General features: G+C 44.0%; 1 protein-coding gene across 7 annotated transcripts in view; it reads right to left on the reverse strand.

The window, feature by feature from the left end:
- The window catches only part of LOC126187364 (kinectin), a 369916-nt gene that overhangs the window by 20820 nt on the left and 325118 nt on the right, over positions 1–23978 (reverse strand). For 4 of the 7 annotated variants that reach the window (XM_049928406.1, XM_049928402.1, XM_049928408.1 and 1 more), the window contains 2 exons: positions 17182–17256; positions 15454–15480 (listed from right to left, as the gene is read on the reverse strand). The exons of 1 other annotated variant lie outside the window; for it this stretch is intronic. In XM_049928406.1, coding sequence (XP_049784363.1) covers positions 15454–15480; positions 17182–17256 — 102 coding nt within the window. The remainder of the gene's footprint in view (positions 1–15453; positions 15481–17181; positions 17257–23978) is intronic. 2 more of the 7 variants (XM_049928403.1, XM_049928405.1) reach the window with 2 other exon arrangements.

Here is a 23978-nt window from a genome sequence, read left to right on the forward strand (position 1 = left end):
GGCTACTTAATGAGTCAGTACACAGGAGAAATGACTCGCCAGGACATGAGCAGATGTATTTAAGAGCACGAGATATGACCGACAGCTCTGCAGTGAAACCACTGCAGCCAACTGGCAAGGAGTGCTGCTCAATATGTCCTCCATGAACATATGCTAAGCCTATATAACCATCAGCCATTGAGCCGTTGGTGTAAATCACTTCAGAGCCCCGGAACACGTCATGAATCGAGAGGAAGTGAAGCTGAGAGTGGCGGGGTAAACGGAGTCCTTCGCGCCGTGCAAAAAGTCCAGGTGAAGCTGCGGTCGAGGCGTACACCACGAAGGCATACATGAACGGACTGCAAGTAGAGGTGGTAAAGGGAAGGATTCCAGTTCGGAGAGAAGGGACCGCACGAGTGGTGACATGGAAGTAGGGGGGGGAAACCGTTGTCGCAAACATACCGACATCGAACAGTTTCGCTCCGATCGACACCGACGGAGCGGAAACGACCGAAGCAACGCCTACCCATCCCTCGACCTCGGGCGCGCAAGCGCAATCGAGGCCGAAGCGGGAAAAGGTGCCCCCAAGCCTTGCTACAATCTTAAATGGAATGATGAAAATCATAAAAGAGGTCGCCCCACAACTAAAAGGAGGACTAAATACCTCATGCAGGGGGTCCTCGGTAAAATTTCAACCATCAACCCTGCCCGATTACAGATTTCTAACAGACTATTTCACCCAGAAGAAAATTGCGTATCATACGTACCCGGTCATCGAGAAAAACTAATACAAGGCGGTGATCAAAGGTCTCCCCAGTGACACCGATCCCGCAGAGATAAAGGAGCTTCTCCTTGCAAGTCACTTCAGGGTTATCGAGGTCAAACAGGAGACCGAGGCATCTGACCCGAGCCACCCGGGAGAGGGGCGCAAGAAGAGAGCTTCGTTTAAAGTAATCCTACACCCCGATGAAAGAAATAGGGAGCTCTTAAAAATAGAGCTGTTCATGAACTGCAAGGTTACGATAGAGAAGTATCGACAACCTGAAGGCCCTGTCTAGTGCCACCAGTGCCAGCAGCTGTTTCACTCTGCAGAGCAGTGCCACCATCCTCCAAAGTGCGTCAAGTGTGCCGGCCCACACTTGACAAACACATGCAAAAAGAGCCGTGCAACCCTGGCAAAATGCGCCCTATGTGGGGGCGATCACCTGGCGAACTACAGCCGATGCCCCACACGAATACAATTGATGTCCACCCGCCCCCCTCGGTCGGTAAACGGTGCTGCCCTGTCACGAGGCGCTTCCGCCTCTACGGTGCCGCAGCCCACATCTGCGGCAAACGCGCAGGCAGCTAGCTCTGCCTCCGCCAGCAGCCGCAGAGCGACTGCACCGGGGCGAGAAGCCTTTCCCTCGCTTCCCCCACCACGCGCCCCGACGGCTGCTGCCGCCTGGCCTCCCTCTCCACGCCACCAGCGCACTGAGGTGCCCGCAGCTGCCGCGCCGCCTCAGTCAGCTGCTCGCCAGCAGCCAGGGACGCCGCTCGGCGTCTTTGACGAGCTGCGCCAACTGTTTGCGGGCTTCAGCCTGACAAATATAATGTACACAATTAGGGACACCATGGCGCGCGTGCGGGCGGCGCCTGATGGCCTAAGTAAATTCATGGCCCTCGCAGAGGGAGCAATCACATTATTCGACGTATTTAATGGATAATCACATTATTCGACGTATTTAATGGATCCCCCCATGAACCATGGACCTTGCCGTTGGTGGGGAGGCTTGCGTGCCTCAGCGATACAGATGGCTGTACCGTAGGTGCAACCACAACGGAGGGGTATCTGTTGAGAGGCCAGACAAACATGTGGTTCCTGAAGAGGGGCAGCAGCCTTTTCAGTAGTTGCAGGGGCAACAGTCTGGATGATTGACTGATCTGGCCTTGTAACATTAACCAAAACGGCCTTGCCGTGCTGGTACTGCGAACGGCTGAAAGCAAGGGGAAACTACAGCCGTAATTTTTCCCGAGGACATGCAGCTCTACTGTATGATTAAATGATGATGGCGTCCTCTTGGGTAAAATATTCCGGAGGTAAAATAGTCCCCCATTCGGATCTCCGGGCGGGGACTACTCAGGAGGACGTCGTTATCAGGAGAAAGAAAACTGGCGTTCTACGGATCGGAGCGTGGAATGTCAGATCCCTTAATCGAGCAGTTAGGTTAGAAAATTTAAAAAGGGAAATGGATAGGTTAAAGTTAGATATAGTGGGAATTAGTGAAGTTCGGTGGCAGGAGGAACAAGACTTTTGGGCAGGTGATTACAGGGTTATAAATACAAAATCAAATAGGGGTAATGCAGGAGTAGGTTTAATAATGAATAAAAAAATAGGAGTGCGAGTTAGCTACTACAAACAGCATAGTGAACGCATTATTGTGGCCAAGATAGACACAAAGCCCATGCCTACTACAGTAGTACAAGTTTATATGCCAACTACCTCTGCAGATGATGAAGAAATAGATGAAATGTATGACGAGATAAAAGAAATTATTCAGGTAGTGAAGGGAGACGAAAATTTAATAGTCATGGGTGACTGGAATTCGTCAGTAGGAAAAGGGAGAGAAGGAAACATAGTAGGTGAATATGGATTGGGGGGAAGGAATGAAAGAGGAAGCCGCCTTGTAGAATTTTGCACAGAGCACAACTTAATCATAGCTAACACTTGGTTTAAGAATCACGATAGAAGGTTGTATACATGGAAGAACCCTGGAGATACTAAAAGGTAGCAGATAGATTATATAATGGTAAGACAGAGATTTAGGAACCAGGTTTTAAATTGTAAGACATTTCCAGGGGCAGATGTGGACTCTGACCACAATCTATTGGTTATGACCTGTAGATTGAAACTGAAGAAACTGCAAAAAGGTGGGAATTTAAGGAGTTGGGACCTGGATAAACTGAAAGAACCAGAGGTTGTACAGAGTTTCAGAGAGACCATAAGGGAACAATTGACAGTAATGGGGGAAAGAAATACAGTAGAAGAAGAATGGGTAGCTCTGAGGGATGAAGTAGTGAAGGCAGCAGAGGATCAAGTAGGTAAAAAGACGAGGGCTAATAGAAATCCTTGGGTAATAGAAGAAATATTGAATTTAATTGATGAAAGGAGAAAATATAAAAATGCAGTAAATGAAGCAGGCAAAAAGGAATACAAACGTCTCAAAAATGATATTGACAGGAAGTGCAAAATGGCTAAGCAGGGATGGCTAGAGGACAAATGTAAGGATGTAGAGGCTTGTCTCACTAGGGGTAAGATAGATACTGCCTACAGGAAAATTAAAGAAACCTTTGGAGAGAAGAGAACCACTTGTATGAATATCAAGAGCTCAGATGGCAACCCAGTTCTAAGCAAAGAAGGGAAGGCAGAAAGGTGGAAGGAGTATATAGAGGGTTTATACAAGGGCGATGTACTTGAGGACAATATTATGGAAATGGAAGAGGATGTAGATGAAGACGAAATGGGAGATAAGATACTGCGTGAAGAGTTTGATAGAGCACTGAAAGACCTGAGGCGAAACAAGGCCCCGGGAGTAGACAACATTCCATTTGAACTACTGATGGCCTCAGGAGAGCCAGTCATGACAAAACTCTACCATCTGGTGAGCACGATGTATGAGACAGGCGAAATACCCTCAGACTTCAGGAAGAATATAATAATTCCAATCCCAAAGAAAGCAGGTGTTGACAGATGTGAAAATTACCGAACTATCAGTTTAATAAGTCACAGCTGCAAAATACTAACGCGAATTCTTTACAGACGAATGGAAAAACTGGTAGAAGCCGACTTTGGGGAAGATCAGTTTGGATTCCGTAGAAATGTTGGAACACATGAGGCAATACTGACCTTACGACTTATCTTAGAAGAAAGATTAAGAAAAGGCAAACCTACGTTTCTAGCATTTGTAGACTTAGAGAAAGCTTTTGACAATGTTAACTGGAATACTCTCTTTCAAATTCTGAAGGTGGCAGGAGTAAAATACAGGGAGCGAAAGGCTATTTACAGTTTGTACAGAAACCAGATGGCAGTTATAAGAGTCGAGGGGCATGAAAGGGAAGCAGTGGTTGGGAAAGGAGTAGGACAGGGTTGTAGCCTCTCCCCGATGTTATTCAATCTGTATATTGAGCAAGCACTAAAGAAAACAAAAGAAAAATTCGGAATAGGTATTAAAATCCATGGAGAAGAAATAAAAACTTTAAGGTTCGCCGATGACATTGTAATTCTGTCAGAGACAGCAAAGGACTTGGAAGAGCAGTTGAACGGAATGGACAGTGTCTTGAAAGGAGGATATAAGATGAACATCAACAAAAGCAAAACGAGGATAATGGAATGTAGTCAAATTAAGTCGGGTGATGCTGAGGGAATTAGATTAGGAAATGAGACACTTAAAGTAGTGAAGGAGTTTTGCTATTTAGGGAGTAAAATAACCGATGATGGTCGAAGTAGAGAGTATATAAAATGTAGACTGGCAATGGCAAGGAAAGCGTTTCTCAAGAAGAGGAATTTGTTAACATCGAGTATAGATTTAAGTGTCAGGAAGTCATTTCTGAAAGTATTTGTATGGAGTGTAGCCATGTATGGAAGTGAAACATGGACGATAACTAGTTTGGACAAGAAGAGAATAGAAGCTTTCGAAATGTGGTGCTACAGAAGAATGCTGAAGATAAGGTGGGTAGATCACGTAACTAATGAGGTGGTATTGAATAGGATTGGGGAGAAGAGAAGTTTGTGGCACAACTTGACTAGAAGAAGGGATCGGTTGGTAGGACATGTTTTGAGGCATCAAGGGATCACAAATTTAGCATTGGAGGGCAGTGTGGAGGGTAAAAATTGTAGAGGGAGACCAAGAGATGAATACACTAAGCAGATTCAGAAGGATGTAGGTTGCAATAGATACTGGGAGATGAAGAAGCTTGCACAGGATAGAGTAGCATGGAGAGCTGCATCAAACCAGTCTCAGGACTGATGACCACAACATCAACATTTAATGGATCCCCCTAGATCCAGAAAGTACAGCATTTTAACTTTTAACGCCAATGGTGTAAAAACACAGAAAAACATCCTAGAGGAGTTTCTAGACCGGTATGCGATTGACGTTGTGTGCCTGACGGAAACCCACCTTAAGCCCGAGGACCGCTTTTCTGTGAGAAATTACTCCATTCATAGAGTTGACCGCGTAGGCCGCGAGCGCGGCGGAGTAGTGGTTCTCGTAAAAGGCAGAAGGTGTTTCCGCACAGTGGACCTACCGCAGACATCCAGCATCGAGGCAGCCGGTATAGAAATCAAAATTCAAAACACACCATACACCATCATCTCCGCCTACCACCCCCCGGGCATCACCATACTGACACAGGACCTTCAGGCTCTGCTGGGTACTGGCGCTCGTGTGATTGTGGGAGGGGACCTAAACTCGAAACATAGGGCCTTTGGCTGCCGCGCCGAGAACTGAAGTGGTGAGAGATTGCATAGACTCGTCGAGAGGCATGCCGCCCTCAGCGTCATCGCACCCGACGAGCCTATGCATATCCCTGTGGACCCGACAAAAAATCTGGATATCCTGGATATTTTTGTCGTAAAAAACTTTGCTCTCGACGCGACAGTCACTGTGCACTACGAGCTGAACTCTGACCTCATAGTCGCCAAACGCAGGTTGCGTAAGCTGTGGCAGCATCACCGCGACCCAGCTGACCGCCGCCGGCTGCAGCGGCTGGAGGACCAGATGAAACTTCGACTGCAGGAGCACAGGAGCTGCTGCTGGGAGGAGATGTTACAAACCGCCGAAACAGAAAACAGCAAACGCAAGATCTGGCAAATAGCCCGGCAGCGGAAAATCCCCCACCAGAGAGAACAGGCCACTCCACGGCGTGAACGGTCTAGTGTACGAAGATCACGACAAGGCGGAAATAATGGCACAATCACTAGAGTCACAATTCCGAACTCACGTCATCGACGATGACGAGAGTGACAGGCAGGAAAGATTAGTCGTCGGACGAGTGACTCAGATTAGAAACACGCGCCCAAATACAGAATTCGTGCCCGTAAACGAGCCGACAATAAGCGCACTTATCAAGCGTCAGGGAAACCACAAAGCTCCTGGCCCTGACCGCATCCGCACCCCACTCCTAAAGCACCTTCCACCTCCTGCCATAACATTTCTGGCAAGCGTCTTCAACGCTTGCCTAAAACTCACCTACTTCCCCTCAGTGTGGAAAACTGCAAAAGTAATCACCCTACCCAAACCTAATAAAAACCTGCTCCTTCCAGAAAGCTATAGACCTATCTCCCTACTAAACGGCATGAGTAAAATACTCGAGCTGCTCATCCTCTCACCCCTTCAACACTTCCTTACTGCACACAACATCCTGATGCCCGAGCAGTTTGGATTCCGCTCTGAACACTCCACAACCCAACAATGCCTGCGCTTGGTAGAGCACATTTGTCTGGCCAGGGCAAAGACAGAATCTACAGGAGCAGTGTTCCTGGATATAGAGAAGGCATTTGACCGCGTCTGGCACGATGGCCTAATATATAAACTAGACCAAATAGGATGCCCAGGACATCTAATACAGATCATTGATTCATTTCTTGCGGAGCGTCAATTCTTCGTAAGAAGTGGATCGAGATCGAGCCAGACACGACCGATTGCGGCCGGAGTACCGCAAGGTTCGGTCCTGGGTCCTGTTCTCTACTCAGTCTACACTAACGACATACCCAAGCAGGTCGGCGGAGGGATTGCACTCTACGTCGACGATACAGCAATCTTCAGGAGCTGTCGTTACCTTGCATTCATACGGCGCAAGCTACAAGAACACCTCGATACCATCACACAGTGGTGCAACATCTGGAAGATCAAAGTTAACCCTGAAAAATCCCAAGCAATATACTTTACGACCAGGCCGAAACTCCCAGACCAACAACTCACCATTGGTGGTCGGGACCTAGCCTGGCGTAACCGTATCACATACTTAGATCTCGAAATAGACAGGCGTCTTACGTGGCAACAACACATCCACAAAACTGCGAACAAAGGCTGCGCCCTCCTGTCGCAGCTATACCCCCTCCTAAAGGGTGACGGCCTCACCCTAAACTGTAAAATGCTTCTCTGGTGTCAGCTCATGCTACCGGCCATCTTGTATGGATCGGAAGTATGGTCGATGGCGTCAGACACCACGCTGGCACGATTACAGCGACTGCAGAACAAAACCTTCCGAGTCATCACAGGCGCTGACAGATACGTCCGAAACACACAAATAAGAGAATTTTTACGCCACCCAACCATATACTCCCTCATAAAGGAGAAATCCACCAAACTTTATGAGAAAACTCAAACATCGCCCCACCAACTCATACAAAATTTAGGTCACGAACACCCCGATTTTCAACATAAGCGCCCAAAACTAACACTCACCCGTCAATTTAGAGACATTTAGAGAACACAGACACACACACACAGAACAAACATTTACATAAAAACACGCACACAGCACAATATCTCATTTTCATAAATCCCCAAGCGCACTACTTGAAGTCAGACGGGCACAGCCCAGTGGCACTTCGGTACACTAGAACAACCTGAGAGCGTCTGGACCGCACACTAACAGCAATCGTTAGCCCAGATCTGGGCCGCCGATGCGGGAGATGGACTGCCGCAGGCGGAAAAAGGAGACGGTAATTCGGATGCTCAGGGAAACTGTGAATGTTTGCTGCATAACTGGTGAGCAGTTGCGCATGTCTCACCTGCAGTGGAGGGACACCAGCCTCCACCAGTATGCTGGTCACCGGACTCGTCCTAAGAGCTCCTGTCGCTAATCACACCCCACAGTGGTTCACAGGGTTGAGTAAATGCAATGCTGAAGGCGCTGTCAAACCATAAACCACACTCCCATAGTCAATTCGGGATTGGACAAGGGCTCTGTAGAGGGAGCCAAGTCAATCAGGTGTTGAAAACCAGTTCTAGGAATTGATATGTCTCCACTACAGTGAGAGGATCACCATTAAGGTACAGTGCGCGCTACAGATGAACAGTACAACACCAACAGAAGTGCATGACACACGTCTCTGTGGTTGAAAACTGGAAGCCGTGGGCTAGAGCCCACGACTGCACCTTGCCGATGGCTCCCTAGAGGCACCGCTCATCACCAACAGTACTGGAGCAGCAGTAGGAAATGCAGAAGTCGTCTGCATACAGAGAAGGTGAGACGGAGGGCCCGACAGCTGCTGCTAGACCATTAATGGCCACTAAAAATAGAGAGAGACTCAACAGAGAGTCCTGCGGGGCTCCATTCTCCTGGATGTGGATGGAACTATGGGAGTCACCAACTCGGACACGGGAAGTACGGAGCATCACGAAGTTTTGGTTAAAAATCAGGAGTGGTCCCCAGAGACCCCACTCATACAATGTGGCAAGGAAATGATGTCACCAAGTCGTGTCTTATGCTTTACGTAAGTCAAAAAAGACGGCAATCAGGTGTCATCTGGAAAAGGCTACTCGGATGGCACACTCGATGGACACAAGATTATCAATGGTAGAGGAGGAGGAGGAGGAGATTACTGTTTAACGTCCCGTCGACAACGAGGTCATTAGAGATGGAGCACAAGCTCAAATTAGGGAAGGATGGGGAAGGAAATTGGCCGTGCCCTTTCTAAGGAACCATCCCGGCATTTGTCTGAAGCAATTTAGGGGAATCACATTAGTGGTCGAGTGACCCTAGCGGATGCCACACTGACACGGAGCCAGCAAGCCACGTGACTCCAGGACCCAACGCAACCGCCGACATACCACACATTCCAGCAGCTTACAAAGAACGTTGGTGAGGCTGATGGGCTGATAGCTATCCACATCAAGCGGGTTTTTACCATGTTTGGCCCAGGAGCTGTGTCGCGGCAATGTGCAAGGGCACTGAGAAGCTCCCACTCTGTAAATGGTGCAGCATGTAGTGGATGACAGGATATTCCCTTCCAGCCACAGTTTGAGTGTGCGAAAAGGCTGCTGGGTAATTCTCTGACGCAGAGGCTCGAGCAAAGTTCTCAGCAAAGTGGTCAGCAATTGTGTTTGCGTCGGTACATAATTCGCCATTTATGGTAACACTGGGGACAGCTGTTGGGACCTGGTACCCGAAAAGACGTTTGATCTTTGCTCAGACTTAGGAAGGTGACGTGTGGCACCCAACGGTGCAGACGTATCGCTCCCAACACTCCTTCTTCCATTGTTTGATAAGGTAGTTAACATGGGCACGGAACCGTTTAAAGGCTATGAGGTGCTCCACGGAAGGGTGCCGCTTATGCCACTGTAGAGCTCGCCGACACTCCTTAATTGCTTCAGCGACTTCTGGCGACCACCAAGGGACTGCCTTATGCCTCGGGCACCCTAAAGAGTGAGGGATTGCGTTTTCTGCTGCAGAAACAATTGTGCTAGTCATCTGCTCAACCATCACATCGATGTTACCATGTGGGGGAGATTCAGCTGTGACAGCAGAGGTGAAAGTTCCCCAGGCTGCCTTTTTCAAAGTCCATCTGGGCAGGCATCCACTTGCTTGACGCTGGGGCAGTGAAAGGAAGATGGGGAAGTGATCACTACCACACAGGTCGTCATGTGCTCTCCAGTGGATAGGTGGGAGAAGTCCTGGGCTGCAAATTGATAAATCAATGGCCGAGCAACTACCATGAGCCACACTGAAACGTGTGGCGGTCTCAGTATTTAAGAAGCACAGGTCGAATGCGACAGTAAAGTTTCGACATCTCTGCCACTGCCAGTAATCATGGTACCACCCCACAAGGGGTTATGGGCAATAAAATCTCCCAGAAGTAGATAAGGTTTAGGTAGTTGATCAATCAGTGCAGCTAATACATTCAGGGGTACTGCACTATCTGGAGAAAGATATACATTGCAGACAGTGTGAGACTGGGAAGGCTTGGAACATTCAATAAGGCAGTTTACGCCGCAGTGCACCTGCTGTCACCGATTTATTGCCTGAGCAGTTTATATCCATTGTGTCCGAGGGTCTGGCAATATCTAGGTCCTCAGCGCACACCAAAATCTCCACCCCATCCTCAGCTGCAGAGCTTGTAGGCAGCGGTGATGGTGCCACTGCGATTTGCTTGGTCTTAGAGGTTTTCTTTTTGATTTCTCTCACTGCTCTTTGAGTTTCCCTGGCTGGGAGGACTTCACTGGCTCAGTCTCCGGGACTGAGGATGAGCTCTAAGTCCTACGTCCAGCTGCTTTTGCGCTCTTCAGCCACTGGCGGGTGTCGTCTTTCCCACTAGAAGAAACCTGGGAAGGAAGTGACCCAAGGGACCCCATCCTAGCGAGGGAAGCCGAAGACGACTTACGCCTCTCCACAACCTGATTATCCTTCGGACCCCGGTGGACACGCCAGACGAAATGTACACCTCGCTGCTCTTAATTGGTGTGCAGCTCATTGTCGCTGCGAAAGAAGGTCCCTGTGAAATATGATACCCTGGATCATATTTAAGCTCTTATGGGGTGTGATAGTTACAGAAATATCCCCCAGCTTGTCACAAGCGAGTAACTCCTGTGACTGGGCAGAGGATGCTGTTTTGATCAAGACTGACCTAGATCTCATTTTGGACAAGCCCTCCACCTCCCCGAACTAGTCCTCTAAATGTTCAGCAAAAAGCTGAGGCTTCATCGTCATGAAAGATTCCCCATCACCTCTCAAACATAAAAGGTACCGGGGCAAATAAGATCCGCTGCCATCCTTAGCCTAATGTCCTTCCCATGGTGTGGCCAGGGAGGGGAACGATTTGGGTCGTACTTCTGTGCGTTGAATTGAGCTTGTGAATGCTCAGAGACTGGTGGTTCACCACTATCGAGAGATGATGGACTACGCTTCATCCCGTGTCATCCACCCTGATGCCACCCACTCTGACCAGGGGCCCTCCCCACGGGCGCCACCCAGCCACAGCAAAGGCCACCTGGTGGGATGGCCATTGCCATGAGTCCTGATGCCCCACGGAAATCGGCATCTACCCCTTGGCATATGTGGGAAGTTAACAGTGCAGACGTCAGCAGAGCAATCTCTGTGTGGTCAGGGGGCTACAACGAACAGGGTACATGGCGGCCCCACTACAACGGACTGGTTACCGTGCTGGATATCAGGTGCAAAGAAGTCCATAGTCATCATCGACCCAGAAATCGACACTGCATAGTGTACGGCTGAAAACTCCCCAAGGAAGGTGTCCTCGCAAAAGAGATGGAGAATGGGCAGGACTGCAATGCGACGATGAGAAAGTGGGCTAAAGATCTCAATGCACGATGGACATGATGCACCTTGAAAGGCGCACGTCCCTAATTGGTTCACTCTTCGGGGAAATTTTGAAGTATGGAGGTCAAACCATAAAGGGGACCATCACATAAAGACCGAAACATGTGAAACTCCTTTTAGTCACCTCATACGACAGGCAGGAATACCTCGGGCCTATTCTAACCCCCAGACCCACACACAGAGAGGAGGAGGGGGGGGGGGGGGGGCGACAGGCAAAGGAATGGTGTAAATGAACATGTGATCACAATCACACTTTTTTTATGTAACATTGTAATTGGGAAATGGTATGATGGAGCACATCTTCATAAATTTTTGAGAAAAGGCTAAGGTACGGAACAACAGAATGGTCTATGGAGGTGATTGTCCCATTATGTCAACACAGTCACTCAGAGGGTGGTCAAAGAGGATTAGCATTTTCCAAGAAGCCAAGATGAAACAGTTCAATATCCAACTAATTAATGGCCCCATACTTAACTTTGCACTTCACTCTGAATGACAACATTTGCGTAATTTACAAACATTTCTTTCAACACTGCAAAATAATCATTTACTAATAGAAGAAATGACTTTGAAGTAAAATTTTGAATAGTTCTACTCTCCTATAATTTGTGCGCCAAGAGTATTTTTTGTTTTTTTTATTGCAACTTTAGAAAATAAGCTACACATTTTGTGGATAAGTGGAGAAAATTTGAACCCAACTTCCCAATCATTGATTATTTTCTGACATAACAAGATACATTTTTATTAAAAGACATCTTCATTACACTATGAGCTGCCCTAGAATTGTTTTATCTGCCAAAACTGGTTTTCAGGTTTATAATCCATCAGATGTATAAAGTAACATGTAGAGATTACAATAAATTTTATAATGGGCAAACAGGAAGAAACTTCAAAAGCAGATTTAGAGAACATACCAATCTTAGTAAAGCCAATTTCTCAGCATTCAAGTGCTCATTTAAGAGAGAACAAGCATACTGCTAATGGCACAAAAAAAATTTCTCCACAAAGCAGAAAAAGGTAGATTATTAAATATTGTAGAAGAAATTGAAATATACACACACACACATGACAAACAACCAGACAGCATACTTGATGAACTAACAGAGTTACAGAATAGTACGTATATACAAAATTTCAACAGTTTTAAATGAACAATTTTAGTTTGGAGTCTGTGTCAAGCACGTAAGAATTGTCTAATCTGATGTGATATGTTGGATTAATTTTCCATCTTATACCTTTTGTATATTCTACCTTCATACGAAAGTTGTCAAAAATTGTAATTTACTTAATTATTTGACTGTGTGTAACAGATATATACAAAGTCACTATGTGGTCGAAAGCATCTGGACACCTGGCTGAAAATGACTTACAAGTTAGTGTCGCCTTCCATCAGTAACGTCTGAATTCAATATGGTGTTGGCCCACCCTTAGCCTTGATGATAGCTTCCACTCTCACAGGCATACGTTCAGTCAGGTGCTGGAAAGTTTCTTGGGAAATGGCAGCCCATTTTTCACAGAGTGCTGTACAGAGGAGAGGTATCTACGTCGGTCAGTGACGCCTAGCACGAAGTCGGCGATCCAAAACATCCCTGAGGTGTTCTGCAGGATTCAGGTCAGGACTCTGTGCAGGTCAGTCCATTACAGGGGTGTTGTTGTTGCGTAGCCACTCCACCACAGGCTGCACATTATGAACAGGAGCTTGATTGTGTTGAAAGATGCAATCACCATCTCCGAATTTCTCTTCAAAAGTGGGAAGTAACAAGGTGCTTAAACATCAGTGTAGGCCTGTGCTGTGATATTGCCACACAAAAAAGCAAGAGGTATAAGCCCCCTCCATGAAAAACACAAGCACACCGTAACACTACCACCTCTGAATTTTACTGTTAGCACTAAGCAAGCTGGCAGATGATATTCACCGGGCATACACCATACCCACACCCTGCCATCGGATCGCCACATTGTGTACCGTGATTCATCACTCCACAAAATGGTTTTCCACTGTTCAATCGTCCAATGTTTACACTCCTTATACCAAGTGAGGCGTTGTTTGGCATTTACTGGCATGATGTGTGGCTTATGAGCAGCCGTTCGACCATGAAATCCAAGTTTTCTCACCTCCTGCATAACTGTCATAGAACTTGCAGTGGGTCCTGATGCAGTCTGGAATTCCTGTGTGATGGTCTGGATGGATATCTGCCTATTACATGTTACAACCCTCTTCAACTGTCTATGGTCTCTGTCAGTCAACAGACGAGGTCGGCCTGTGTGCTTCTGTGCTGTATGTGTCCCATCACGTTTCCACTTCACTATCACATCAGTAACAGCGGACTAGGGATGTTTAGGAGTGTGGAAATCTCGCGTACAGACATACGACACTAGTGACACCCAATCACCTGAGCACGTTCAAAGACCGTAAATTCTGCAGAGCACTCCATTTTGCTCTCTCACGATGCTTAATGACTACTAAGGTCACTGATATGGAGTACCTGGCAGTAGGTGGCAGCACAGTGCACCTAATATGAAAAACATATGTTTTTGGGGGGTGTCCGGATACTTTTGATCACATAGTGTATGTTCTTAGAAATAACAAAAGACAACTAATGTAGACTCCTTGTCCTGCCAGTTCCATGTTTATGCTACATGACACTTATGTCAAACATTATCAAGAATATAATAAAATGGAACACCTACAGCCATCCTTACAATGTTATTTATTGTATAGCTACCAGATTTGGTGCTTCAGTGCTCCATTGTCAGGTATTAACTGACACTGAGGGTGTTAACTCCAATTGTATACACAATTCATCAGTGGCCACCACCTATGAACTGGTTTTTGCGGACTATCGGTAAGAAAGATGCTGTGTATGGTAGGAGACTATGGTCATCTGTACGTGTGTGTGTGTGTGTGTGTGTGTGCGCGACTTAGCATCTCCGCTATATGATGATGTGTAGCAACTATCCTTTTCATGAAATTGTTACATTCCATCCTGGATTTTCAAATGTTTGTTTATTTTGTAGAAATCAATGCACATACAGTTGTTTATTCCTCTATATCAAATGCCACTGATGATGGGTTATAAACCAGAAAACCGGTTTTGGCAAATAAAACAATTTAGTGCAACTCATTGTGCATTGAAGATGTCTTTTAGCACAAGTATGAAAGCTGCGGAGCACCAAGCTTTCAAGATTTTTAGAAGAGTAAATGTTTCTTCTATGTCTTGTTAATTTTCTTGTAATTTAGCTGTCTTAGAAACAGCTGTTGCCACAGTTATAGGGAACTGCACCGACATATAATGGCTCTATGACCAAAATTTTTATTGAATCTATAAACACTTGTCAAAAGTTTCTAATATACCTTTTCTTCTGTTCTCTCTGATCCGTATCTACATTATTTTTTGTTATCCATGTAAGATATTTTCAATACATAATTCTGCATCATTTCATTTCATTGGGTAGCTTATTTACACTCAACTATACACATTATTTGAACCATGAACATTTTTAGGTAATCTATATGAATGACTCTGCTGCAATCTGATTAAAATATGTATAACATTTAGTCTTTTTGAGTTCATTGTTCCTCACAGTTTTAAGATTTGTACCTTGTCGATGTGCTGTTTAGTACTTCTGTTAAGTTAATTCAACTGCTGTTCACCAAAAATTTAGTTATATCACAATACAGTGGTTTCCATAACCCACCCAACAGATAAAATAATTTTTTACATTAACTGTGTTTCACATGAAAAGTAGGTTTTTTTTAATTTTATTTTATTTTTTATGACCCTTACGAAATGAAACCCAATGGTGCCAGAATTAATATACAACTTAAGTCTACAGCAAAAACAATGCAACACTACTACACTTAGGAAAATCTAAGAACAGGAGAAAGAGATATTAAAGTTTTGGACTAGGCAACTTGATACTTACGAACATGTGAGGACAATACAACGGAAGCTTGGGATTTTGAATGCATAAACACTGAGAATCACACAAAGTAGTGTTCGCTTTTAAGATCTGTCACACAACTTCACACTGTGAACACTTCTTTATCTTTAATAAGAGTTACATATAAGAAAGTAAACATAGCATTAAAAACAGAACTTTATGTACACAACTTACATGAAACAACAGATACCGGCACAGACTTACCAGAAGAGAGATCGCTGAGACTGCATACTAATCAGCCCATGTGTTGAATAAAATGAAAGGTGGTAGGCAAACAGAAAGAAAAAATAATTATAACCTACAAACTGAAAGCAACACTAGCAATAGTTATCAGCACTTGTTTTCAGAAATTTAAAAATTTCATTTATTAGTGCAGGACATGCATGTAACAAAACACTTACAGTGGAGGGAAGCTACCAACAAATATGCAAACAAAACTGTAGACGGAGAAAGTACAAGAGCAAACAATACACTGACCACACCATAAACCTTCTGCATATTTAAAACAGAGTAATTCTAAGTTAGAGTCTTCATTTAACTGCAGCCTGAAGAGAAATATTCATTAAATGAATTGGATAGCAGTAAAATATTAATATTCAGTCTCATAGCGTACTGTAATTTCCTTCCATTTAGGCCTCTCGCCACCAGTATGGCTGTTCTGTATGAATATCTGCATGAGATTAAAGAGTTACTGTAACTAAATAGTAAGAATCCTCTACATTTATCAAGAATAAAATTTCTGCAGGTGTCAGAGGATCCCACCAAATAAACGTAGTTTCTTGTTCAGATTTAGTAAAAGTGTAGTTAAGAGGATACTAAAACTTGTAAGAATTAGGCATGCAATTGAACAGTGACACTTCAGAAAGGTTTCTTTGATTTCCCTCCACTGAGTCTTATGGTGAGCAGTCATCTATACACAGTTAATTAAGTGTCCCATATTCTCATAGTATGGATCAAGCCTAGAGAAAAAGCCCTATAAATATATGTTTGGAAACAAATAATTGTTGAAATAGGGGCCATTCTATCCTATGATAGCCATTGACACTACAGAGAGGAGAACAGGGAGTGAGTGGACCCACAGCACGTGTGTGCTCTCTGAGGAACTCAATTTCATAAATAATGTGTTCCTGTTCTTACTTATGTGGAAATCCAATGTTCAAACTATCCGCTATATTGCAACTGGTTACCATTACTTATCCCACTGTTTATATTGCACCTACATTTTTCAGCACGATTCATATATGCACACTGGAGGAACATCGTGTCAGGTACTGGAGAGAGAATGAGGACAAAACTCTCAATGTCATGAAATTTAACCACACAACCTACAAAGAAAATTAACAAGGGCAGTGGTAAAAATCATTTGCAAGAGCTGCAGATTCTTATGTTTCCAGGCAGGCAAATTTACTGAAATGGTATGACATTTGGATGGGTATCTCGTCATCTTTCCCGGAACAACTTCACACCATTTTGCTGAACTCCCCAAGATGGAACCTGACAATTATACACTTGTTCAACTCACCAGGGAAGATGACAATACGAATCTTTTTCATCAAATAAAATAATGTTCTTATTATTGTTTTAAATAAAGTCCAGAGGTAGGCCATGAAGAGTTACTGTTAAACAAAAGGCCTCAATCTCCTACAGAGCTTTAACCAACCCAAAAGCATTATGGCAACTTCAGACAGAGCTTAATTTTAAAGCTCAAAGCTGCATGTGGACATATCAGTTATAATTGTAATGACATTTTCCTTGTCTCCTCCTTTACAGCAAACATTACAGGCAGTCTGGGTGATGGAAATTATAAAATGCAGAAGTTATAGCAGGTAGCACACAAATGATGCACAACATACCCAGTGCACATTGCAGCCAAGTTAAGCAAGACCGATACATGCAACAACATCAATCCACTGAACCAACATCCAAGCATACCTCACTAATGATCACTGGAAGAGATTTTTCAATACAGCTAAAGGCAAACTCCACGCCACATACCTCACGTGCAGCCTGCAGGAGAAGAGAAAAGAGATGCAACTCTATTTCGAGAGAAATACGAACACACTGAGTTTAATAATGCTGTATGTCACTGTTATAATTAATAATTCAACGTTATTGATAAGTCCATGAAGAATTTAATTTGCAAAACATAATGGTAAATACTTAGAGCTCACCCATCTACTGACAGTTTTATTTTTGTTGTTTCTCCTTCCTTTTGGTCTTTAAACCAAGCTGAAATTTATGATATGCATACGATCAGTGATGTGACAAATCCTTATTACATAATTCATTTTTAAGCTGTGTGTGAGCCTGACACGATGAAGTGCTGCCAGAGGCAGGGGTGGGGCAGACGCAGCATCTGCACTCTGTAGGTTGCCTTAGACTGAGGGCACTTCTGGTAGCACTACATTTAATCCCTATCCTTTTCCATTTGTGAAAGTACAACATATGTCACACTGTTGTTAAGTTTAATGAAACAATCTGTATCAACTGTTTGTGTCATACAATTTCACTCTGCAGTGGAGTGTGTACTGGTATGAAACTTCCTGCCACAAAAGTTTCATATTGTCATTGTAGTATGTATACTCCCATCAGTCACAGCATAAGGTATTCACCATGATATAACTAACATTAATAACAGTTCTTATATTTTACTGACACAAAACAGCTGCCATTGAACTGTTAATTATACAATTTTCTCTAACTTCATGGACTTATGAATACTGCTGTTTAATGTGCTAATATGGTAGGTTCAATAGTTACTTGTTCACTTACAAAAAGAATGTGATTGCAAACAAAAACAAATAGAATTAAAATGAGGAGTTAAGGTGGTCATGCACAACAATGAGAACAAATACTTTACACCATTTACAAAGTTCAAAAAATTTACATACAGGGAAAAAAATTGAGACATGCCTTTCTAATGCCAGTTATCAACTCTCTGATTCAATGACAACCCACAAATATTTACATAATTATAATACAATACTAATAATAAACACTAACAGTTGACAATAAAAGAAATGCAACTGCAATCTACAGCGATTGGACAAAATAGAACCGTCCTTACAAAGTTAAAATTATTGATTTTCCTTCAGCTACACAATATATGGGATGTTTCATTATTAATACAACTATATTTCTTCTATATTCATATTATTGACTTTACATGACAGTTTATGCTTGAATGCAGTAAAATTGTAAGTGTGAAGTTCTCAAAATGGCAGAATGTTCGTTCTGTGTTTAGTCATGCTTACTGCCAATGGAATGACATGCTATTTACTATACTCTAGCAAAAATATATTATTATTATTATTATTATTATTATTATTATTATTATTATTATTATTATTATGAAATTGCATACGAAGGACAGAAGCCAATTATCGAAAATACATGTAGTGTAATCTAAAAACCAAGATAAGTTTTGAGGACCAATTAACAGACTATTAAAAAGAATTACAGAAGTACACTAATAAAAGTCACAGTTACAGAAGACTGTTGCCACTAAGACGAGATCTGACCAAGTACAGAGTGGACAGAGACGTTTAAGCATTCTTGCTACACTACGTATGCAAATGAAATTTAAAGAAACCCTGGTACAACTGTATGAGCACTTCACAGTTATTTGTAGACTGCAGTTATAGTGTGCTGGGGTAATCATCAGGACAAAGCACCTAATACTGTTAACACACGAAGTTAAAAACTCGTGCTCTGTGCAGTACTTTGGCAGTTGGCTTGTTCTGATTTTAATTTTAGGAGAGTGTTTCTAATTTTATGCAATCATGTTCACTACAAGATTACATTTCCCAACAATAACATCATTGTGACACTGTACACACACAATACCAGATTTAGCGCCAAACAAGTTTTATTCTGCTTCCACATGAAAAGATTAACAATAATACTGAATTAAATACATACAGTACAGTATCATAACTACAGAACACATCAATATACAGTCACTTAGGTGAGCATACAATAAACAAGCAAAAATAACTGAGCCCGAAGGCTCAGCATGCTGTCTATCCAGGTTGTGAGGGTCACCTCTCTACGCTAGGGTAGCTGTGGAGGCATTTCTACTGTGCACTCTTTGATTATGCATGCTCACACTATAAGGTTACAATATTTCTTCCCCCTTGGGGAAAAGTGTTCACTGTGGCGAAGCCCGTATCTTCACCAACAGGTGACAACTGCTGAAACAGGTGTCATGTGCTGACACAGGAGAATACGGTCTGAAATGGCACGAGCACAGAGAGGCTTGGTTCCACTGCCATGCAAGAGGCTGTAAGGGAGCACTTGCGGTGAAGGTGCCACAGGAGCTGAACAAGGCACGGTCCTCACTGTGAGGGCTAGCGCAGACGATGGAGGTGCCCACGAGCCGGGAGGGCTCTCTGATGCGTGGTTGGCCAAGCGAAGATGGAGCTGGTCACAATGTCGTGTCCATGCCATCGGAGGCGATGACCTCAGTTGTGACGGATGACCACTGGTATCCACCTGGGGCCTGGCCAAACCCATGGGCCTAGACGGCACAGCCCAGATGGAATCATTGTGAAGTGGGGGCCAGTGAGTGACTGGGTGTCAGCCAGGAGATGAAGCTGTGTAGAGGGCTGGCGGCCATGAAACAGCCGCTCCTCCTCTCCATTGGTCTGAGGATGTAAAGGAGGGGTGCCACTCTGCACAAAAATCCTCAAAATCTTGGACTGTGAGTCGTCATCCATCACAAGCATATATGACAATACTTCTAACAGAAAAACATTGAGAACGTCACAACTGTAGTCCCTGTGGATGTCGATGGGTAACAAACCACTTACAGAAATTTTGAGAAAGTGTCAACTACTAGAAGCCAAAGTAAGTTAAGAAACAAACTCTCAAAATCAGAATGAATACACTCCCATGGTCCGGAGGAGGAGGCGGAGGAGGAGGACGGGGGGGGGGGGGGGGGGGGGGGGGGTAGATAGGAGGGTGGGGGGGGGGGCAGGGCTGCACATGTAAAGAGACAACAGTGGTGCCACTTGATGGGTGGCGCACTATGCACATGTGTGATCTCGTTTTCAATATCCAGCCAAAACACGCGGTGGCAGGCCAGAAATTGAGCACAAAAAGACCCCCAACAGTCTAGCTGGAGAAAGCGCATGGCGGCCTGCTGCAATGTGGGTGGGATCACAACCCTGGGTGTTGACTTCTCAGTAGCCAACAGTAAAACACAATCAGGAACTGAGAGGTGGTGGCAAAGAGCATAATAATTACACAATGGATCCGATGCTCAGCCATGCTGGACATACTGAACAACTTGACAGCAGACAAGATTGGCATTACAGCTGTTGAAATCACAGAACTCATAATGGGAAAAACGTCCACTGTATTTTGGGCAGTTACATCTAAATTGAAACACAACAGTTCATGATCGAATGCTGTATCAGGGCCATTCCGCAATCAAGAAAGGGCATCTGCATTATTGTTGTGCTGTGAGTCGTATAATAATCTCATAATTATAGTGTGACAAAAACAGAGCCCAGCATTGCAAGTGATGGGTTGCTTTGTCTGGCGAAGATGCTGAAGGACTGAAAAGAGAAACCAGAGGTTTATCATCAGCAATCAAAAAACTTAGAATCATGTAGGAAAACATGACATTTTTGGAGATGCTTCTTCTATTGCAGGAAGTGCTGTTGCACCTGAGAGATTTTGGAAACTGATGCAAAAGGGCGTTCGAAACTGACCGCACATTTGTGTGAGAGATTGGCCCTAAGGCCATACTGGGAGGTATTTATGGTCAAAACAAGATCTTGGCTTGGCTGGAAAGTTACCAAGAAAGGTGCAAAGTGTAAATTTGGCCATAATTAGGTATAAGCATACTCACAGGAGGACAACCAGTAAAAAGGGAAATTTTTATGTAAGAGTGGCTGGGCCAATGTGACTGCACCAGGAAGCAATTTACAGTAGTGTGTAATCTTTCTGAGAAAGGCTTGCAACCCTTTGACCCTGGTAGGATGTAGAAAACTGTAATGGCATCAACATGGTCGTGTAAAGGCCTGACACCAGCATGTGAGATTTCAGAACTGAGGTAGACTACAGACTGCTGGGGAGGGGGGGGGGGGGGGGCACTGTGATTTGTCCAAGTTACCTGTCAAACTGGCAGCCCGTAGCACTGTGAATAAGGCATAGAGGGTCCACAAATGTTTATATGTTGTGGAACCTGAGACCACAATATCATCCAAGTAGTTAATGCACACCAGCACAAATGCGACGAGTTGCTCCAAAAATTGTTGGAAAATGGCAGGGGCATAAGCCATACCCAATGGCAGGTGCTGGTATTGATATAACCTGAAGGAGGTATTCACTGCAAGGACACACTGAGAATCATCATCTAGAGAGAGCTGTAAGTAGTCTTCTGACAAGTCTATTTGGAAACATATTAGCATTTGGAAAAGCATGCTAAGAGTTCATCCAGACGGAGTAAGGGATGGCATCAACAATAGACTGTGAATTTAAGGACACTTTAAAATCACCATAGAGCCAAAGATTGCCATGAGATTTTTTGACAATTACCAACGGAGTAGACTACTCACTAGACTAGACATGTGGTAACACCCAAGGCATAAGTCGATATAGTTTTAATTTGACTTGCTCCCAAAAAAACCTACTGGGACTGGGCAGGCATGGAAAAAATGGTGGCACTTCATTGTGATGTGAGCCTCGAAATTGGTAGCACACCCTAAACCTTCTGAAAACAAAGAGGAATATTGTAAGCAGAGTGTGTTAATACTGAATCCGATCGAAATAGAGAACCCAAACAGTTTGAAAGCTTCAATCCCAAATACGTTTTCACTGTTCCCATCACCCACTACCAGAAAGGTTAAAGGCTGAACAATTGCTTTATATGTGATGAAAGTAGGAAACTTTCCAAATATAGATATTTGTGTCTGTTGTAGCTCCCCAATCAACAAAGCCAGTGATCCAAGATGCACATAGGTCTGAGGATTTAATAAAGTCACTGCAGCACCCATGTTCATTTGCATTTTTAACATCTTTTCCATCATATATACTTCAATGTGGAGTTTGTCTGGGGCTACCATCACTTGGGAAATACTGTCCACATTCACGTTTGCGTCTACTGAAAGAGGCTGAGAGGTGCGCTCAGATGCGATATGTCCAGCCCACCCAACCCCCCCCCCCCCCTTCTTAAAAACACACACACACACACACACACACGCACGCACGCACACACACACACACACACACACACACACACACCAGTGGTTGCATGTTGTCCAAGGCCTGGGGCATACAGCCTGCTCATGTTGAAATAAAACAATATGGGCATGATGGCAGACGAGCATGCAATGGTTGTGACGTTGACTGCTGCTGCTGCTGCTGCTGCTGTTGCCCTATGTGGTATGGAGGCTGTAGTTGCACACCTGTGATGTCATCTTCCCTGTGAGTTAACCGACAGTGACTGTAGAGGAGAAAAAGTAAATAACGGTGGCTACTTCACATCACGCTTCTATCTTATTTCCTGCTGCCCTAGATACTTCAAAAGACTGAGCAATGTTCAGACCATCTGTGAGAGAAGGAGCTTCACTCTGAAAGCATGTTCATAAAATTCCCTACCAGGGATATGGTGTCTTGCAGCATCATGAATCATCCTATCAGCATACAAGTCCCAATGGCCCTCAAAACAAACTGGCAATGATGGGTAAGCCCACAAAGTTCCACTGACTGAGCTCTATACGACTGCTATGGCCACTTTTGATGACAGTAGAACTCAACACAAGCAACTACAATGCGAGTACATTTGCAATAATAATTAGAGAGCAACTGACACTTTCTGTTAACAAAGAGACTGGCAGATGCAGGAAGAGGAGCTGGCTGGTACAAAAGGTGGTAAATACAAGGAGAAATTATGACAAAAATAAAGATTTACAAAAGTTGGTGTTGGCAACTCACAAAGCTCAAAAATGTTGCCAAAAGTGTTTTTCATACGCATCCCAATCTTTCACAGAATCGTCATTCAGAGAAAAAGGCGTGGTTGTGCCAACTGCAGTGGAAGCTAGTGCATAAACAAGGCTGCCAAATTGTTTAGTGCCACAGCGAGAGCTCACTGTTGTTGAACAAGAGATTGAGGAAATATTCCACTGAAATGTTGATTGTGTAGTGAACCAAAATAATGAAACATGGAGTAGAATACCACACTTGTCATCAAGCATGTTGAAACATTGCACAAACACAATGTCAGAAGTAACACCAATCCAGTTTTATTTGTGCTTCCACATTAAGAGAGTCATAATAACTTTGAATAAAGTATACAACAGTACAGAGTCTCTTAACTATAGAAAGCATCAATATACAATAAGCAAGCGAACATAAGTGAGGCAAAGGGCTAGTGTGAATACGCATAGCACTTCTTGTGCTGTCTGTCAAGGTTGTAAGTACAACTTCTGCAGGCTAGCTGTAGAGGCACTCAAACCGTGTGCTGTTTGATTGTGCACACTCACACCATAGGATTACAAGAAACTTGATTTTAAGATGATCCTGAGGAAGTTAAATTCTTTCCCCAAATGAACACACCTTTTTTTCAACCTAACCAGCAGCAACTTTCCTGCTCCATAATTCTCCTCTGCCCTTAATAATTTATGAAGAATGAATCCCAATACCAGCAAGGACTTTTCTAGATGTATAAAACAATTTCAGAGGTTATTAGGGGATTGTCTTTCAAAAAATGTCAATACTTT

This window comes from Schistocerca cancellata, chromosome 5 (assembly GCF_023864275.1).
Source record: "Schistocerca cancellata isolate TAMUIC-IGC-003103 chromosome 5, iqSchCanc2.1, whole genome shotgun sequence".
Taxonomy (NCBI): Eukaryota; Metazoa; Arthropoda; class Insecta; order Orthoptera; family Acrididae; genus Schistocerca; species Schistocerca cancellata.